Source organism: Salmo salar, chromosome 15 (genome assembly GCF_965601325.2).
Source record: "Salmo salar chromosome 15, fSalSal1, whole genome shotgun sequence".
Taxonomy (NCBI): domain Eukaryota; kingdom Metazoa; phylum Chordata; class Actinopteri; order Salmoniformes; family Salmonidae; genus Salmo; species Salmo salar.
In genome coordinates this window covers 57,066,162-57,086,572 of record NC_138305.1, presented here as the reverse complement: position 1 = coordinate 57,086,572, position 20,411 = coordinate 57,066,162, and the positions used below count along the sequence as shown (strand labels likewise).

General features: G+C 41.9%; 1 protein-coding gene across 1 annotated transcript in view; it reads right to left on the bottom strand.

The window, feature by feature from the left end:
- Positions 1–3,807, bottom strand: part of LOC106571582 (MAM domain-containing glycosylphosphatidylinositol anchor protein 2) — a 416,194-nt gene extending 412,387 nt beyond the window's left edge. Inside the window, exon 1 of the mRNA XM_014144816.3 lies at positions 2,632–3,807. Coding sequence (XP_014000291.1) covers positions 2,632–2,704 — 73 coding nt within the window. The 5' untranslated portion in view covers positions 2,705–3,807. The remainder of the gene's footprint in view (positions 1–2,631) is intronic.
- Positions 3,808–20,411: the final 16,604 nt, after the last annotated feature.

The following is a 20,411-nucleotide window of genomic DNA, read 5'->3' as shown; positions in this document are numbered from 1 at the left end:
TTTTGTCACACAACACAATACCACAGATGTCAAAAATGTTGAGGGAATGTGTAATTGGCATGCTGACTACAGGAATGTCCACCAGAGCTGTTGCCAGAGAATGGTTTGTTCATTTCTCTACCATAAGCCGCCTCCAACTTCATTTTAGAGAATTTGGCAGTACATCCAACCGGCCTCACATCTGCAGACCACGTATATCCATGCCAGCCCAGGACCTCCACATCCGGCTTCTTCACCTGCGGGATCATTTGAGACCAGCCACTCGGACAACTGCTGAAACTGTGGGTTTGCACAACCAAAGAATTTCTACACAAACTGTCAGAAACCGTCTCAGAGAAGCTCATCTGTGTGCTCGTCGTCCTCACCAGGGTCTTAACCTGACTGCAGTTCGGCGTCGTAACCGATTTCAGTGGGCAAATGCACAGCTATTGAAGAGGAGTAGGACAACATTCCACAGGCCACAATCACCAGCCTGATCAACTCCATGCGAAGGAGATGTGCAGCGCTGCATAAGGCAAATGGAGGTCACACCAGATACTGACTGGTTTTCTGATCCACGACCCTACTTTTCTTTTTAAAGGTATGTGTATTCCCAGTCTTGCGAAATCAATAGATTAGGGTCGAATGCATTTATTTCAATTGACTGATTTCCTTATATGAACTGTAACTCAGTAAAATCATTGAAATTGTTGCATGTTAAGTTAATTTTTTGTTCAGTGTAGATTCTTTCCCCATATCGTGCAGCCCTATGTAATATCTGGTTAAAACACATGTGCAAATGTGACAAGAAAAGAAGCCAATATGCCCAACCCTGGCAGTGTGTGGGATACTGCCATACATTTCATAGCGGAGCGCAAGAGAATCGTATGTACAAGCATAAAGCATCTCACTAAATATATATGTGAACAATTGAATAATTTTGTGTTGCTGTGACTGTGAACAAAGCCCATTGAAGTGGTCTTTATTGCATGTTTATTACAACGTCATAACCCTCTATCAACAGGCGTGTCCTGCTTCCATTCCAGTTAGCTAACCTCTCGATCCACTTTCTAGCACTATAGACATTGGATGAAACAAAATCTATGGAATGGTACCAAAATATGGGTAATATGCCAGCTTGGCACTGCATCACCATAATACTATTATATCATCACCAGTTTCTACTTGACCCCCTATAGTCTGCAGCTTCCTCATTGGTCAACAGCAGTAGTAATGTACAGTAGTACAATGCACTAGTAGCATTGACCATATGACCAGTGGCATATCACAGTTTCACGGGACACCCCCGCAAGGTGATATTCTACACATTATGCCGTGAGGCCTTGTAGGGGGCTGCTTGGTAATGTCATGTATTACATCCCCATCAGCAGTCTCTATTGAACCCCTCAGTTTGACCGACCCTCACTGGCTCTGGATAATGCCACCAGTACATAGCATGCCTGCTTGGTACTAAAGCATCACCACCAGCATCGGCAGTCTTAAACCCTGATCTGACCGGAGCTTTCTCTCTGGTCTACAAACTTCTCTCAGGTCATTGCCACTAGTAGCAACAGCTGTAGGTCAGTGCTGTCTGTCCCCATGTATCCAGCTCAGAGGTGAGGTGGCTCCACTGGCTCCTATGATTCATATTATTACCACAGAGCAGTGAGAGCACCACTGCTTTCAACACACATGCTTATTCAGCCAAGGCAGCATCAGTCAGTGCCTCTGTTTGCACACTCCTGTCCAACTTGGCAAAAGCTGGTTGAATCAACTTGTTTCCACATCATTTAAACCAAAAAACGCTATGTGAATCAACATGGAAAACTGATTGGATTTCCAAAAATTTATCTATGTAAGGGAATTTCGACTTTGTTGCACCCAATTTCTAACCTAAATCTAATGAGAGTGAAATGTTTTGTTGATTTCATGTTGAATTCATGTTAGTTGACAACTCAAACAAATGTAAATAAAAACTAGAAGTTGAACTGATGTCTGTGCCCAGTGGTGTGTGTGTGTGTGTGTGTGTGTGTGTGTGTGTGTGTGTGTGTGTGTGTGTGTGTGTGTGTGTGTGTGTGTGTGTGTGTGTGTGTGGAGAGAGAGAGAGAGAGAGAAGGAGGGATAGATAGACCCTGTCTGCTCACACATTATTTGAATACCATTCATGTTGGTGAATACCAAAAGTTTATACATAACAGTACTCGCTCACTGATGACTGTTAGGAGACGCTTATTAACGCAATAATGTGACGGTCACATTGTCTGAATCTAGAAACGTAAAACATTATACTTAATAGGTTAAGATACATAGACGGCCCTCAATACGCACCCACATCGACACTAACAACGGAGGGACTTAATCGGAGGGACTTAATAAATAATCAATATTTAGACGAATAATTTGTGATGGATTTGATCGGAATTAGACAGTTTGTGATATATTCTCTGTTCAATAACATGGCGCGGGTCACTCACCAGTCTATAAAATGTAAATCAACTCCCCGTGCAACATCAGCACTATATGATTCTATGGAGAAAGCATCGGAGTGTATGTGTATATAGGCTATGTTGCCAGGTAGATGTACGGTTGCAATTATTTTACAAGGTCATGATCACGTTTGTTGCAACCCGTGGGAGGATAAGGCACACTTACCGTACACTCCTTGGCAACGGATGCCCTCCAGAGACAGCGTCAGGAGCCCCAAAACAGAAATTATTAGGTCCATCCTTCACGTTAATCTCAACATTTCCAGCTCTCAAAGGCGAGAAGTCCTTTCCGGGGCGAGGAAGGAGGTTGGCGAGGCGGAACTCGCGTGCATAGATAGATCACCGAACACCGCTGCCGCTCCAATCCGGGTGCTGATTAATTTATGTTCTGAATATGTTGCGCCTTGAATTTATGAACATCGATTGCAAAAAGGCGCGTTTTCACCTCAGTACACTGTCAAAATAAATCAAGGGCTGACGAATTCACTTGAAAAAGCGGTGTTCTGCTCGTATAGTGAGCCAATGGATGTCTTGGCGGTTCTGTAGAAAACAGAGAGCCAGGGAAGAGAGACAGAGTAGAGCACAATAGTACACCCTAGCCTACAGTCAGTCAGTGATGATAGTGGACGAACTAAGCTGTTTCAGGTAGGTGGGACCCAATAATGATGTAGACTATATTCGGTCCTGTCCGTCACGTTAGTGCTGATCTTCTGGGCTCCTCACTGAGTGGTCACACTGATGCTCCTGGCTGCGGAATGGTTGAGAAGATAACCAGGGACATGGCTCCTCAGCGGTTCCAGCGGTTGTCATTTCTTTATCTGGGTCTGTTTAGATAGAATCAATGAACTGCCATTTGAAAAGCGCTACCGTGTAAATCACAACTATATTCTATGCAATTTGCTGCTCGGCAAAAAAACGGTTGCCTGCTGCTACAAGCGGGTGGGTTCTAGAACCGCGATTATCAGCACAGCGCTACATCAGCACTGCATCTCGACGCCGTGCGCGAGTCATCTCCGGTGGGGATGTTGATGTAGAGGAGGGTGAGTCCGGTTTAGGGAGAGGGAGGGGGGAAGAGAGCAGTGCGTGCACCAGATTGCCGGTATGATTCCGGTGTAGAATAAAATGAGAAGCTTCTCGTCGTTTCTCTTCCCACTTTATAAGATAACGGTATTTTACCGGCTGGATTGGCGGATATGGGGGGAGTTGAGCATCAGTCACGCTGCGCAATACGTGCTGCGCTGATTCGGAGACGGAGCGGCACTGCAACCGGTCTCTCGCTACGTCAAGGAGTGCGTGACTTCCAGCCTTCATCTGTATGGAAGGCTACGCGCAGCGTCAGGCGAGGCGTGTGGGTGAGTGCAGCTGCTGGATTGAGAGATAGAAAGAGAGAGATGTATTGGAATTCTGTAGAGATAACTGATCACTGCAATCAACAGCAAACACCTCGAGATGCCCGGTCATATTCCGACTTGTCTATTCACTTCTCTATAGTCAAGGCGCTTTCGTTGATTGTTATTGTCTTCAGTTGATTGGCAGTAGGCTACAACAGGGCTACTGATCTAACTTAGAATGTGAATGTGTCTACAGAGGGGTCTCTATGAGATAACTAACTATTCATGTTACAGCACTCTACTTTTCTGCAGCGAGGAAAGACAGGAGGAGAGGACCACAACCCCAAACACCTGAATGCACACGGGCGTGCGCGCGTTCTCTCTCTCTCTCTCACACACAGACACACACACACTGCGCGCGCTCTCAATTCAATTCAAAAGGCTTTATTGGCATGGGAAACATATGTTTACGTTGCCAAAGCAAGTGAAATCATAAACAAAAGTGAAATAAACAATCAAAATGAACAGTAAACATTGCACTCACAAAAATGTCAGAGGAATAGAGGCATTTCAAATGTCATATTATGGCTATGTACAGTATTATAACGATGTGCAAATAGTACAACAAAAACAGTACAAAAGGGAAAATAAATAAACATAAGTATGGGTTGTATTTACTTAATGTTTGTTTTTCACTGGTTGCCCTTTCCTTGAGACAACAGGTCACAAATCAAATAGAATGTTATTGGTCACATACACATATATAGCAGATGCTATTGCAGGTGTAGCAAAATGCTTGTGTTCCTAGCTCCAACAGTGCAGTAGTATCTAACAATTCACAATACACACAAATCTCAAAGTAAAATGATAGAATTAAGAAATATATAAATGTTAGGAGGAGCAATGTCAGAGTGGCATTGACTAGAATACAGTAGAATACAGTATATACATATGAAATTAGTAAAACAGTATGTAAACATTATTAAAGTGTCCAGTGTTCCATTATTAAAGTGACCAGTGATTCCATGTCTAAGTTGTCGTGGGAATGTTCTAATCAAGTGAGAGAGACTTCACAAGACCCAATAAATATAGGAGTTTATCAAAATTGGATTTGTTTTCAAATTCTTTGTGGGTCTGTGTAATCTGAGGGAAATATGTGTCTCTAATATAGCCATACATTTGGCAGGAGGCTGGGAAGTGCAGCTCAGTTACCACCTCATTTTGTGGGCAGTGTGCACATAGGCTGCCAGGTCTGCCTACTACGGCGGCCTCTCTCAACAGCAAGGCTATGCTCACTGAATCTGTACATATTAATTTTGGGTCACAGTGGTCAGGTATTCTGCCACTGTGTACTCTCTGTTTTGGGCCAAATAGCATTCCAGTTTGCTCTTTTTCTTGGTAAATTCTTTCCAATGTGTTAAGTAATTATCTTTTTGTTTTCTCATGATTTGATTGGGTCTAATTGTGTTGCTGTTGCTGTCCTGGGGCACTGTGGGGTCTGTTTGTGTTTGTGAACAGAGCCCCTGGACCAGCTTGCTTAGGGGACTCATCTCCAGGTTCATCTCTCTGTAGGGGGTGGCTTTGTTAAGGAAGGTTTGGGAATTGATTCCTTTTAGGTGGTTGTAGAATTTAACGGCTCTTTTCTGGATTTGGATAATTAGCAGGTATCGGCCTAATTCTGCTCTGCATGCATTATTTGGTGTTTTACGCTGTACACTGAGGATGTTTTCGCAGATTTCTGCATACAGAGTCTCAATTTGGTATTTGTCCCATTTTGTGGATTCTTGGTTGGTGAGCAGACGCCAGACCTCATGACCCTAAAAGGCAATGAGTTCCATAACTGATTCAAGTATTTTTTTGCCAGATCCTAATTGGGATGTCGAATTTTATGTTCCTTTTGATGGCATCGAAGGCCCTTCTTGCCTTGTCTCTCAGATCATTCACAGCTTTGTAGAAGTTACCTGCGGTGTTGATGTTTAGGCTGAGGTACGTTTAATTGTTTGTGTGCTCTAGGGAAACAGTGTCTAGATGGAATTTGTATTTGTATTTGTGGTACTGGCAACTGGACCTTTTTTGGAAGACCATTATTTTTGTCTTACTGAGATTTACTGTCAGGGCCCAGGCATGTCAGAATCTGTGCAGAAGATCTAGGTGCTACTGTAGGCCCTCCTTGGTTGGAGACAGCAGCACCAGATCATCAGCAAACAGTAGACATTTGACTTCAGATTCTAGTAAGGTGAAGCTGGGTGCTACAGACTCCTCTGGTGCCCTCGCCAATTTGTTGACATGCACTATATCTACAAAAGTATGTGGACACCCCTTCAAATTAGTGGATTTGGCTATTTCAGCCACACCCATTGCTGACAGATGTATAAAATTGAGCACATAGCCATGCAATCTCCATAGACAAACATTGGCAGTAGAATGGTCTTACTGTAGAGCTCAGTAATGGTTTGTCGAGACTGGTGTGGAAGAACTTCACTGGCCTGCACAGAGCCTTCGCCTCAACCCCATCAAAGGTCCTTGGGATAAATTGGAACGCCGACTGTGAGCCAGGCCTAATCGCCCAACATCAGTGCCCGACCTCACTAATGCTCTTGTGGCTGAGTCGAAGCAAGTTCCCGCAGCAGTGTTCCAACCCCAGAGGAGTGGAGGGCTGTTTATAGATTTTGGAATGAGATGTTAGACGAGCAGGTGTCCACATACTTTTGGTCAGGTAGTGTATGTGTTGAAGTGGGTGGGTCTCACCCCACGGCCCTGTTGAAAGAAATGTTGTATGTTTTTCCCACAACGCTTTCCATCAATTTGTATAGCAGACCTTCATGCCAAATTGAGTGAAAAGCTTTTATTTAAGTCAATAAAACTACAAAGCATTGCCTTTGTTTTTGTTGTTTGTTTGTCAATTTGGGTGTGCAGGGTGAATACGTGGTCTGTCGTATGGTAATTTGGTAAAAAGACAATTTGACATTTGCTCAATGCATTGTTTTCACTGAAGAAATGTACGAGTCTGCTGGTAATGATAATGCAGAGGATTTCCCCAAGGTGGCTGTAGATGCATATCCCACGGTGGTTATTGGGGTCAAATTTGTTTCCACTTTTGTGCATTGCAGTGATCAGTCCTTGCTTCCAAATATTGGTGAAGATGCCAGAGGTGAGGATGATGTTAAAGAGTTTAAGTATAGCCAATTGGAATTTGTGGTCTATATTTCATCATTTAATTTAGGATACCATCAACACAACAGGCCTTTTTGGGTTTGAGGGTTTTCCTTTTGTCCTGTAGTTCATTCAATGTAATTTGAGAAACAGGTGGATCCTGGTCGTCTTTAATAGATGATTCTAAGATTTGTAATTTATCATGTACAGTACCAGTCAAAAGTTTAGACACACCTACTCATTCCAGGGTTTTTCTCTATTTTTACTATTTTCTACATTGTAGAACAATAGTTAAGAGATCAAAACTGTGAAATAACACATATTGAATCATGTACAGTAGTAACCAAAAAAAGTGTTAAACAAATCAAATTTATTTTATATTTGAGATTCTTCAAAGTAGCCACCATTTGCCTTGATGACAGCTTTGCACACTCTTGGCATTCTCTCAACCAGCTTAATGAGGCAATCACCTGGAATGCATTTCAATTAACAGGTGTGCCTTAATTTCTTTCCTTCTTATTGAATTTGAGCTGTGTTGTGACAAAGTACGGTTGGTACACAGAAGATAACCCTATTTGGTAAAAGACCAAGTCGATATTATGGCAAGAACAGCTCAAATAAGCAAAGAAAAATGGCAGTCCATCACTACTTTAAGACATGAAGGTCAGACAATGCGGAACATTTAAAGACCTTTGAATGTTTCTTCAAGTGCAGTCGCAAAAACCATCAAGCGGTATGATGAAACTGGCTATCATGAGGACCGCAATAGGAAAGGAAGACCCAGAGTTACCTCTGCTGCAGAGGATAAGATCATTATAGTTATCAGCCTCAGAAATCTGCAATTAACTGCACCTCAGATTGCAGCCCAAAAATTGCTACAGAAAATATATTAAAAAAAAACATTACTAAAGAACAACAATAATAAGAAGAGACTTGTTTAGGCCAAGAAACATGAGCAATGTCCTTTGGTCTGATGAGTCCAAATTTGAGATTTTTGGTTTCAACCGCTGTGTCTTTGTGAGATGCAGAGTAGGTGAACGGATGATCTCCGCATGTGTGGTTCCCACCGTGAAGCATAGAGGAGGAGGTGTGATGGTGTGGGGATGCTTTGCTGGTGATACTGTCAGTGATTTATTTAGAATTCAAGGCACACTTAAACAGCATGGCTACCACAGCATTCTGCAGCGATACGCCATCCATCTGGTTTCGCTTAGTGGGACTATAATTTGTTTTTCAACAGGACAATGACTCAAAACACACCTCCAGGTTGCGTAAGGGCTATTTGACGAAGAAGGAGGGTGATGAAGTGCTGCATCAGATGATCTGGCCTCCACAATAACCCGACCTCAACCCAATTGAGATGGTTTGGGATGAGTTTGACCTCAGAGTGAAGGAAAAGCAGCCAACAAGTGCGCAGCATATGTGGGAACTCCTTCAAGACTGTTGGAAAAGCATTCCAGGTGACTACCTCATGAAGATGGTTGAGAGAATGCTAAGAGTGTGCGAAGCTGTCATCAAGGCAAAGGGTGGCTTCTTTGAAGAATCTAAAATATATTTTGATTTGTTTAACACTTTTTTGGTTACTACATGATTCCATATGTGTTATTTCTTAGTTCTGATGTCTTCACTATTATTATACAATGTAGAAAATAGTGATCTGATAGAGGTGTCATTTGGCTGACTGTGAACGCTCTGAGAGACTCTAGGTTGAGGACAGTGATAAAGTAATCTACAGTACACTGCCAAGAGAAGCTGTCATCGTTCAAGTATGAGGATTCTATTGGGGGGATATACAGTTGAAGTCGGAAGTTTATGTACACTTAGGTTGGAGTCATTAAAACTCGTTTTTTAACCACTCCACAAATTTCTTGTTAACAAACTAAAGTTTTGGCAAATTGGTTAGAACATCTACTTTGTGCATGACACAAGTAATTTTTCCAACAATTGTTTACAGACATATTATTTCACTTATAATTCACTGTATCACATTTCCAGTGGGTCAGAAGTTTACATACACTAAGTCGACTGTGCTTTTAAACAGCTTGGAAAATTCCAGAAAATGATGTCATGGCTTTAGAAGCTTCTGATAGGCTAATTGAAATCATTTGAGTCAACTGGAGGTGTACCTGTGGATGTATTTCAAGGCCTACCTTCAAACTCAGTGCCTCTTTGCTTGACATCATGGGAAAATCAAAAGAAATCAGCCAAGACCTCAGAAAACAAATTGTAGACCTCCACAAGTCTGGTTCATCCTTGGGAGCAATTTCCAAACACCTGAAGGTACCACGCTCAACTGTACAAACAATGGTCTGCAAGTATAAACACCATGGGACAATGCAGCCATCATACCGCTCAGGAAGGAGATGCGTTCTGTCTCCTAGAGATGAACGTACTTTGATGTGAAAAGTGCAAATCAATCTCAGAACAACAGCAACGGACCTTGTGAAGATGCTGGAGGAGAGCAGGTACAAAAGTATCTATATCCACAGTAAAACGAGTATCATATCAACATAACCTGAAAGGCTGCTCAGCTAGGAGGAAGCCACTGCTCCAAAACCGCCATAACAAGCCAGACAACAGTTTACAACTGCACATCGGGACAAAGATCGTACTTTTTGGAGAAATGTCCTCTGGTGTGATGAAACAAAAATACAATTGTTTAGCCATAATGACCATCGTTATGTTTGGATGGAAAAGGGGGAGGCTTGCAAGCCGAAGAACACCATCCCAACCGTGAAGCATGGGGGTGGTAGCATCATGTTGTGGGGGTGTTTTGCTGCAGGAGGGCCTGGTGCACTTCACAAAATAGATGGCATCATGAGGGAGGAAAATTCCGTGGATATATTGAAGCAACATCTCAGTTACACCAGCTCTGTCAGGAGGAATGGGCCAAAATTCACCCAATTTATTGTGGGAAGCTTGTGGAAGGCTACCCAAAACATTTGAACCAAGTTAAACAATTTAAAGGCAATGCTACCAAATACTAATTGAGTGTATGTAAACTTCTGACCCACTGGGAACGTGATAAAATAAATAAAAGCTGAAAAATCATTCTCTCTACTATTATTCTGACATTTCACATTCTAAAAATAAAGTGGTGATCCTAACTGACCTAAGACAGGGAATTTTTACTAGGATTAAATGTCAGGAATTGTGAAAAACAGTTTAAATGTATTTGGCTAAGGTGTATGTAAACTTCCGACTTGGGGCCATTTTTCTCTGTTGAGATAATTTCCTTATTAATTTCTTGCCAGATGATAATGTTCCTGTTTTGACTAATTTAATCTCTCTCTCTCTGTCTCTCACACTCACTCACCAATACTCACACACATCATCATCGATGGAGGGCAAAATAAATGTAGCCTATGTTGAGGAAGATGGACTTGTCACCCCTGATGAAACTGTTTTACTTACTCAAACATGTTCTCAAAGCTGAAAGGACTATAATTGGTTGCGTCAGGTCCCCAGTGAAAATGGAGAGGAGGCAGGAATACCAAACTGAGAGCAGGCGGGGAGTAGACGTGTCACATGACTGGATTCAGAAAAAATTTGAGGCAAAAAAGTGAGGGAAGAAGAGGAAAAACAAAATTCGCCAGGAGTGAGCAGCAAGAAAGCAAAATAAGGTATGTTGAATATAGCTAGCAAGTTCTTCATTTTGCACATTAATGTCCTGATTCCAGCTAGTCTAAGGAATAGATTAAATACTAAATGTGATGCAAGCTAAAGTTAGTTAGCTAAAATGTATTTTTCTAGCTAATGTTAGCTAGACAACAGTTTAGCTCTTAGTTAGCTTGCTAGTAAACAATTTAAGCCTGCAGGCTATCTAGGCATCTAAATATGTTGCTGTTCTAGTAGTAGCAGCATTAATGAACTGGGAGCGCTGCTGCTATTGGAACAGAACTGTGTTGAACTGTGTTAACCACAGTAGATTTTGCTGCTCTAAGAGTTCAACATTTCAACTGTGTTGCAGGCCCGGTTAAACGAAGCGGGTTCTTTTTAGTTTTTGCAAAGAGAAACTCGACAGTATAAAGCATTAACGTCACAAGGACGGTTTATTTACAACATGACAGTGGATACAACATAGCCTGTTCATTGCCATCTGGAACCGCTCAAAGGTAGCACACTTGAATACTCTGGCAACAACCAATTAAGCTATGCATATCCAATCAGATACATATTTACAATATCACACACTGAACATGTGCATACTATTTTAACCAGATGTGCATAATAACATGCTGCTTATCTCTCAAACACTACAGCTCCTCCCTTGTAAATTCAACTCGTTTTGAGAACCATACTCTTATTTTATAACAAAAAACTCCTGAGTACAAAACCCATTTACAGTATTTTAACATTTCCTTTTACAGGTAGCAGGATTATTCAAAACAATTTGTTACACATTTTTTTATTTACATCATTTAAATAAAAAACGTGTTCTTCCAGTAGTCCTTTTACAAGTCCAGCCTCTGTGGTGTGCATTTGTTATTGACAGGATGGGGTCTCAGAACAACATTCTGAGGCTGTGGTGGAGGCATCTCAACTGCTTCAGTAGCTGTGCTCTGAGGCACATTGATCGTATTGTCCATCTCAATGTCCAAATCAATGTCATCAACATCATAATCCCAAGATCCACCTACATAAAGAGAACCATCTCCCTGTGCAAGAGCATCATCTTGTCTCCTTGGCATGATGTTAAACATCTGATTCACATGTCTTTTCACATAGTTAGCCTCAACATTAACCATGTATGTGACAGGACCCAGGACCTTAGTTATCACACCATTCACCGTTTTTCTCCTCCCTTGTAATTCTTTACCAAGACCGATTGATCAACAGAGAAGGATCTTACCTGTGTTTTGTCACTGTTGACTTGTGACCCTTCAGTCTGTACCCTCGAAGAGAACTGTGTTTTGACCAGGGACAGTTGTATATGGACCTGTCTATTTAAGAAAAGCTCTGCTGGCGTTTTCATTGTACTACAGTTAAGGCTGGTGGGAGGAGCAATAGGAGGACAGGCTCATTGTAATGGCTGGAATGGAATTGATGGAACGGTATCAAACACATCAAACATATGGAAACCACATGTTTGACTCCGTTCCAATAATTCCATTCCTGCCATTACAATGAGCCTGTCCTCCTATAGCTCCTCCCATCAGCCTCCACTGGTGTACTAGGATGTCGTGTGTTGCGGTAGCCATATAGGAAGTTAGCAACACAGTGTTGTAACGTCATACCACCTACTGCTCTGTTCTTAGTTAGCGACTTCTTAAGGTTTTGCACTAGCCTTTCCGCTAACCCATTTGAAGCTGGGTGATATGCAGGTGATGTGGTATGCTCAATACCGTTCAATTTTAAGAACATTTTCATTTCACAGGAAGTTAATTGTGTGCCATTATGTGTGACTACTTCCTGGGGCAGATCATAGGAAGCAAACTGATTTCTGAGTACCTCAACAGTTTTAGCTGAAGTAGGACTCTGCATGTGTACAATTTTTGGCCATCTAGCATAAGCATCCATAACAACCAAAAACATTTGCTTGTGGTCTTCAGCAAAGTCTAAGTGAATTCTCTCTCATGGACCTGATGCTCATTTCCATGTATGTACTGGCACTTTTGCAGGCATGCTACACTACTGCTTGCATATGTCTCTGACTTCAGTTTCAATATTTTCATCAAGAGTAGGCCACCAGAGAAGACTTCTAACTAAGGATTTTATCTTAACTATACACCAATGACTCTCATGTAGTTCTGCCAATAGTCTGCTTTGCAGGCTTTGTGGAATCACCACCCTGTAACCCCAAAGAATAGAGTCATCCTCAATGGTAAGTTCAAACTTTCTTTTGACGAAAGGTTTGAAGACTTCATTTGGTACACGGTTTGGCCAACCTGATATACATACTGCTTCACCATTTTCAATACAGGATCTTTCTCAGTTTCAAGTGATATATCTTTAGCAGTGATTGGCAAGTCATCTATAAATTACACTCTATCCACTGGATTTGGTGTAGGACCCCTACAATCTCTCAGTGGGAGTCTGGACAATGCTTCTGCGTTGCCATGCTGCTCTGACGGTTTGTGCTGTATCTCATTATGTGTAAGCTGCTATAATCAAATACCATCGTTGCATTCTAGCTGCTACAAGTGTTGGTACACCTATTTTAGGATCAAGAATCTTAAGAAGCTTATGGTCTGTCAGCAAGGTACATTTCAGGGTCCTGAAAAAGGAACGTTTCTTTTTTTGCTGAGTTTATTAGTGTGGAGGTCTTACTGTATTGCATTCCTCCGACACACAGTCCAATAGGCATGAGACCAGAGGGGTATACTATGATTGAAGCTAGAGATACAAGCTAGCCAGTTTCGCTTAGCTTCACATTCCAGCTCATTCTTCACAAGCATGGGAAACAGTGTTAAAACCCTACAATGAAGATCTGTGAAGATATTTGGATTTTTACGAATGATCTTTGAAAGACAGGGTCCTGATAAAGGGATGTTTCTTTTTTGCTGAGTTAAGTTAAGTAATGAAAGAAAAGACCTGAGCTCAGTGGTGTTTAGGAATGGGAGCCTTCTCAATAGTTTCAGTTTTCTGTTTCATGGGGTGTATCCCCTCTGCATCTAGATAGGCTACGCTGTTCTGGAAGAAAGAACATTTCTCTTTTTTAACTTTCAGATTGCACACTTGTTCTTTTTAGCACTTCTTCCAGATTTCTCATGTGCTTTTCTGTCACACCCTGTGATAAGTATCTCATCAAGATAGCAGATGACCCCATCTATACCTTGCTTTTTAACAAAGCAAATTTGAGGAAAACGCTTCCAAAGTTCTATCAACGCATTGACTGTTGTACTCGTGTTGCTAAAACGATCGATCACTGCTACTCCCCCTACCGGAATGCCTACAAGGCCCTCCTCCGCCCTCCCTTCAACAAATCAGATCACGACTCCTTTTTGGTCCTCCCTTCCTATAGGCACAAACTCAAACAGGAAGTACCCGTGCTAAGGTCTATTCAACGCTGGTCTGACCAATCGGAATCCATGCTTCAAGATTGTTTTGATCACGTGGACTGGGGTATGTTCCAGGTAACCTCTGAGAATAACATTGATATATACATGTACACGGTGACTGAGTTAATCGGGAAGTGTACAGGCAATGTTGTTCCCACTGTAACTATTAAAACCTACCTAAACCAGAAACCTTGGATAGATAGCAGCATTCGCACAAAACTGAAAGTGCAAACCACCACATTTAACCAAGACAAGGTGACTGGGAATATGGTCGAATACAAATAGTATAGTTATTAACTCCGTAAGGCAATCAAACAGGCAAAACATCAGCATTCAGTTTTGCACGACTGCTGCCGTCTATACATGGTCAAAACAATCTTGAAGCATGGATTCCGATTGGTCAGACCAGCATTGAATAACCCTTAGCACGGGTACTTCCTGTTTGAGTTTCTGCCTACAGGAAAAGGTGGGCCGAACAGGCCCCCATTAACCTGTTGGGTCTAGGGGGCAGCATTTGCACGTCTGGATAAAAAAAATGTACCCGATTTAATCTGGTTACTAATCCTACCCAGTAACTAGAATATGCATATACTTATTATATATGGATAGAAAACACTCTAAAGTTTCCAAAACTGTTTGAATGGTGTCTGTGAGTATAACAGAACTCATTTGGCAGGCAAAACCCTGAGACATTTTCTGACAGGAAGTGGATACCTGATGTGTTGTATTGACTTTAAAGCTATCCCATTGAAAAACACAGGGGTTTAGGAATATTTTGGCACTTCCTATTGCTTCCACTAGATGTCACCAGCCTTTACAAAGTGTTTTGAGTCTTCTGGAGGGAGATCTGACCGAACAAGAGCCATGGAACGGTGATGTCCCATTAGACACCTGGCGCGCTACTTCATGTTGGGTACCCTCGTTCCAATACGTTATAAAAGGCTATGCATTCGTCCACCTTGAATATTATTCATGTTCTGGTTAAAAAAGGCCCTAATGATTTATGCTATACAACGTTTGACATGTTTGAACGAACGGAAATATATTTTTTCCCCTCGTTCATGACGAGAAGTCCGGCTGGCTTACATCATGTGCTAACGAGACGGAGATTTTTGGACATAAATGATGAGCTTTTTTGAACAAAACTACATTCGTTATGGACCTGTGATACCTGGAAGTGACATCTGATGAAGAGAATCAAAGGTAATGGATTATTTACATAGTATTTTCGATTTTAGATCTCCCCAACATGACGTCTAGTCTGTATCGCAACGCGTATTTTTCTGGGCACAGTGCTCAGATTATTGCAAAGTGTGATTTCCCAGTAAGGTTATTTTTAAATCTGGCAAGTTGATTGCGTTCAAAAGATGTAAATCTATAATTCTTTAAATGACAATATAATATTTTAACAATGTTTTCTAATTTTAATTATTTAATTTCTGACGCTGACTTGACTGCCGGTTATTGGAGGGAAACGATTTCCTCAACATCAATGCCATAGTAAAACGCTGTTTTTGTATATAAATATGAACTTGATAGAACTAAAAATGCATGCATTGTCTAACATAATGTCCTAGGAGTGTCATCTGATGGAGATTGTAAAAGGTTAGTGTATCATTTTAGCTGGTTTTATGGTTTTGGTGACCCTGTCTTTGACTTGACAAAACATTACACACAACTCTTGTAAATGTACTGTCCTAACATACTCTAAATTTATGCTTTCGCCGTAAAACCTTTTTGAAATCGTAAAACGTGGTTAGATTAAGGAGATGTTTATCTTTCAAATGGTGTAACATAGTTGTATTTTTGAAAAATTTGAATTTTGACATTTATTTGGATTCAAATTTGCCGCTCTTGAAATGCACCTGCTGTTGATGGAGTGCACCACAGGTGGCACGCTAGCGTCCCACCTAGCCCCAAGAGGTTAACATCGACAGGTGTAGTGGAGGGCTGTAGTGGAGCGGGTCGAGAGTTTCAAGTTCCTTGGTGTCCTCATCAGCAATGAACTATCATGGTCCAAACATACCAAGACAGTCGTGAAGAGGGCATGACAACACCTTTTCTCCCTCAGGAGACTGAAAAGATTTGTCATGGGTCCCCAGATCCTTAAAAGGTTCTACAGCTGCACCATCGAGAGCATCCTGACTGGTTGCATCACCACCTGGTATGGCAACTGCTTGTCATCTGACCTTAAGTTGCTACAGAGGGTAGTGCGTACAGCCCATTACATCACTGGGGCTTAGTTTCCTGCCATCCAGGACCTATATACTAGGCGGTGTCAGAGGAAAGCCACAAAAATGGTCAAAGACTCGAGTCACCCAGGTCATAGACTGTTTTCTCTGCTACCGCACGGCAAGCGTTATCAGACAGGGTGGTAAAGAAGGCAACCTCAGGAGGCTGAAGAAATTCGGCTTGGCCCCTAAGAACCTCACAAACTATTACAGATGCACAATTGTTAGCATCCTGTCAGGCTGTATCATCACCTGGTACGGCAACTGCACCGCCCGCAACTGCAGGACTCTCCAGAGGGTGGTGCGGTCTGTCCAACGCATCCCCAGTGGCACACTGCCTGCCCTCCAGGACACCTATAGCATCCTATGTCACAGGAAGGCCTAAAAGATCATCAAAGGCATCAACCACCTGAGTCACGGCCTGTTCACCCCACTATCATCCAGAAGGCGAGGTCAGTACGGGTGCATCAAAGCTGGGACCGAGAGACTGAAAAACTCGCTTCTATCTCAAGGACATCAGACTGTTAAATAGCCATCACCAGCCGGCTACCACCCGGTAACTCAACCCTGCACCTTAGAGGCTGCTGCCCTATGTACATAGACATGGAATCACTGGTCACTTTAATAATGGAACACTAGTCACTTTAATAATGTTTACATACCCTACTGCTTTACTAATTTCATAAGTATATACTGTATTCTATTCTACTGTATTTTAGTCAATGCCACTCCGACATTGCTCATCCTAATATTTATATATTTCTTAATTCCATTATTTTACTTTAGATTTGTGTGTGTTGTTGTGAATTGTTTGATACTACTGCACTGTTGGAGCTACGTAGGTGCACAAGCATTTCGCTACACCCGCAGTAACATCTACTAAATATGTGTATGTGACCAGTAACATCTGCTAAATGTGTATGTGACCAGTAACATCTGCTAAATATGTGTATGTGACCAATAACATCTGCTAAATATGTGTATGTGACCAATAACATCTGCTAAATATGTGTATGTGAGCAGTAACATCTGCTAAATATGTGTATGTGACCAGTAACATCTGCTAAATATGTGTATGTGACCAGTAACATCTGCTAAATATGTGTATGTGACCAGTAACATCTGCTAAATGTATATGTGACCAGTAACATCTGCTAAATATGTGTACGTGACCAATAACATCTGCTAAATATGTGTATGTGACCAATAACATCTGCTAAATATGTGTATGTGACCAATAACATCTGCTAAATATGTGTATGTGACCAGTAACATCTGCTAAATATGTGTATGTGATCAATAACATTTGCTAAATATGTGTATGTGACCAATAAGATCTGATTTTGGACCTGATCCATTATTATTTTTTAAATAGCTGGAGCTTAGGCAACACCATAAGGAAGCCTGTTGACCTTAAACAACCTTAATGGTGCGATAGTGCTTAGACCTCTCCTCTAACTGTACTTGCTGGTATGCCTGTGACAAATCCAGCTTTGTGAATTTTTCACCCCCTGTCAGCTTTGTGAACAAGTCCTGCATTTTTGGTAACGGATACTGATCTACTTCCAGACACGGATTGATAGTTACCTTGTAATCTCCACATATTTTTACAGTATTGTCTGTTTTCAGGATAGACACATTTGGAACAGCCCATTCACTGTAGTTAACTGGAGTAAGGACCCCTTCTGACTCCAACTTGAGTAGCTGTTTTTCAACAGCTTCTCTAAGTGCATATGGCGCTGGGCGAGTCTTGCAGAGCTTAGGTACAGCCCCCTTAGTTACATATATCTTGGCTGTGATACGTTTTAGCATTCCTAGCTCTGGCTGAAACACAGAGGAATATTTTTCACACAAACCCTCTACTGTCTCTACAGCTGTTACTCTGTGTACACAGGGAGTTTTTCCTAGCCACCGTGCTTCTACACCTGCATTGCTTTCTGTTTGGGGTTTTAGGCTGGGTTTCTGTACAGCACTTTGAGATATCAGCTGATGTAAGTAGAGCTATATAAATACATTTGATTTGATTTGATACACGTGACCAGTCTAGCTTCAACTACCCAGCAGGCCAGGACCATTTCCCTTGACCACCAGCAAGTCTAAAGATATAGTGCTCCCATTACACTTGACCTTGACTCAGATTTTCCCTCTTAGAACTAGTGACTCTTTACTGTACGTTTTTAACACAGTTTGCAGGGGTCAATTTCGCCATTTTGAACCTGCGGTTGTACAACTGATATCACAGAAACTACTGCACATTTATCAACTTCCATTTTGAGTCTCACATCATCTACCCTTACATACAGTACACATAGTACGGTTTAGTAATGTCCTTACCTGTTTCTAATGCAAACAGTTCAGTTCCTTTTACGTTACTCAACTCATAGTCAGTGGTGAAAACCGCTGATGTCCCTTTATCAGATGTCTCGCTCTCATGTGAGATGCAATGCTCATCACTCTGGTGCTTGAGTGCGACGCAATGCTTGTCTCCGTTGCAATGACGTTCTTGTCCTCTGTCTCACTGGTGTGCGTTGCCCTGGTGCTGATCATCGTTGCTCCTCTCATCTTCCTGCAGTCGTAGTAAGGAGGCTTCTCCCTCAGTAGCATCCAGGTGCTTGTTCCATTTCGCTTGCTTCGTGTCATTTTTTTCCCGCTTGACGTGAGCGGCATGCCCCTGCAATATGTCCTTTTCTTCTTGCACTCCCGATCCTTGTAGCAGCACTCATCTGACTTGTGCCCTTTTCCTGCGCAATGTCAACATGGTTAACCTGTTGCCTCCATTTTCTTGGCAAAGCTTTTCTTCTCCACGGCATTTTCTTTAAAAGTCTGTGAAAACTGCTGTGCACTTTTCTTTGTTACTTCAAACGAAAGTCCCATATCCACAGCAAGTGCTAATGTTAAGTATGTTGTGTGAGCTACGTTCAGTAAACGGTCTCTCAGCTCTGCTCTTTTAACCCTGCACACAAATCTATCACTTAATGACTCTTCAAGAAACTAACCAAATTTACATTTGGCTGATAGTTAAACTGGTCAGGTACTCACTAATCAACTCTCCCTCGAGTTGACTCCTTGCATGAAACTTAAAATTCATCCTCGCTACGTAGTGACTTTTCAACAGTGCGACCAGCGCTGTCAACATTTTTTCACATGGTTTCTATGGTGCACATAAGTCCATTCACAAATTGTCAGTCTTTCTGCCAACAATCGTCAGAAAAATTCATCCTCGTACTTGAGCCCATTAGCTTCAAAATACCGTTCCAACCTTTCCAAATAGGCTTCGAAACTTTCCTCACTTTCCTCGAAGTGAAAAGCCTTGCCTAACGCCATCTTCGGTGCTAGCTTTTCTACACAGGCTGTCTCGACGGAGCTAGCACTTTTTTGCTCGCTCTGTTCCCTTTCAGACAAAAACTCTGGTACCTCATTGCCAATCTGTTGCATCCCCGGTTAAAGGAAGCTGCTCTTTTTAGTTCTTGCAAAGAGAAACTTAATATCACAAAGACGGTTTATTTCCAGCATGACAGCGGATACAACATAGCCTGTTCCAAGCTGAGTCCATCTGCACCCGCTCACAGGTAACACACTTGAATACTCTGGCCAACAACCTATTAAGCTAAGCGCATATAATCAGATACATATTTCCAATATAACGTACTGAACACGTGCATACCATTTTAACCAGATGTGCACAATAACATGCTGCTTATCTCTCAAACACTATAAGTCAGTGCTCCATATTCATATCTTTCCATTTTCCAGAATAATTTTATTCCCTTTTAATGTTGTACTCGTAATCCATGTGAAATGCACTTGAAATAAACTCTGGCTTGATTACTAACATATAACTTTTTTCCTGACTGTAAAACAAAGATTATTCAGTTGGTGAAGATCAGATGATGTTGGGTTGTCTTTTTGCTCCTAGGCGTGTAACGAGCTGGGTCAGATCTGGATGGAGTCAGGTGTGAGTGGGAATGCTGTGCCTGGGCACATCCCGCTCATCATACTCGGGGAGAACCCCTGCTTCACAGCATGTCACAATACACACACTTACTCTATAAGCAATTGTTTTCTATTTAATCAATATAAATGTCTGTAGACTCATAACACAAGATTTGGTGGCCTGTGTGGTTATTGCCGCAGACCCTGGCACACGTATGGCCTAGTCTACTAGAGGTTGCATCAGTTAGAATCCGACCCACCGGCCTTCTCTGGCAACCTGTCCTACATTTAATGTCT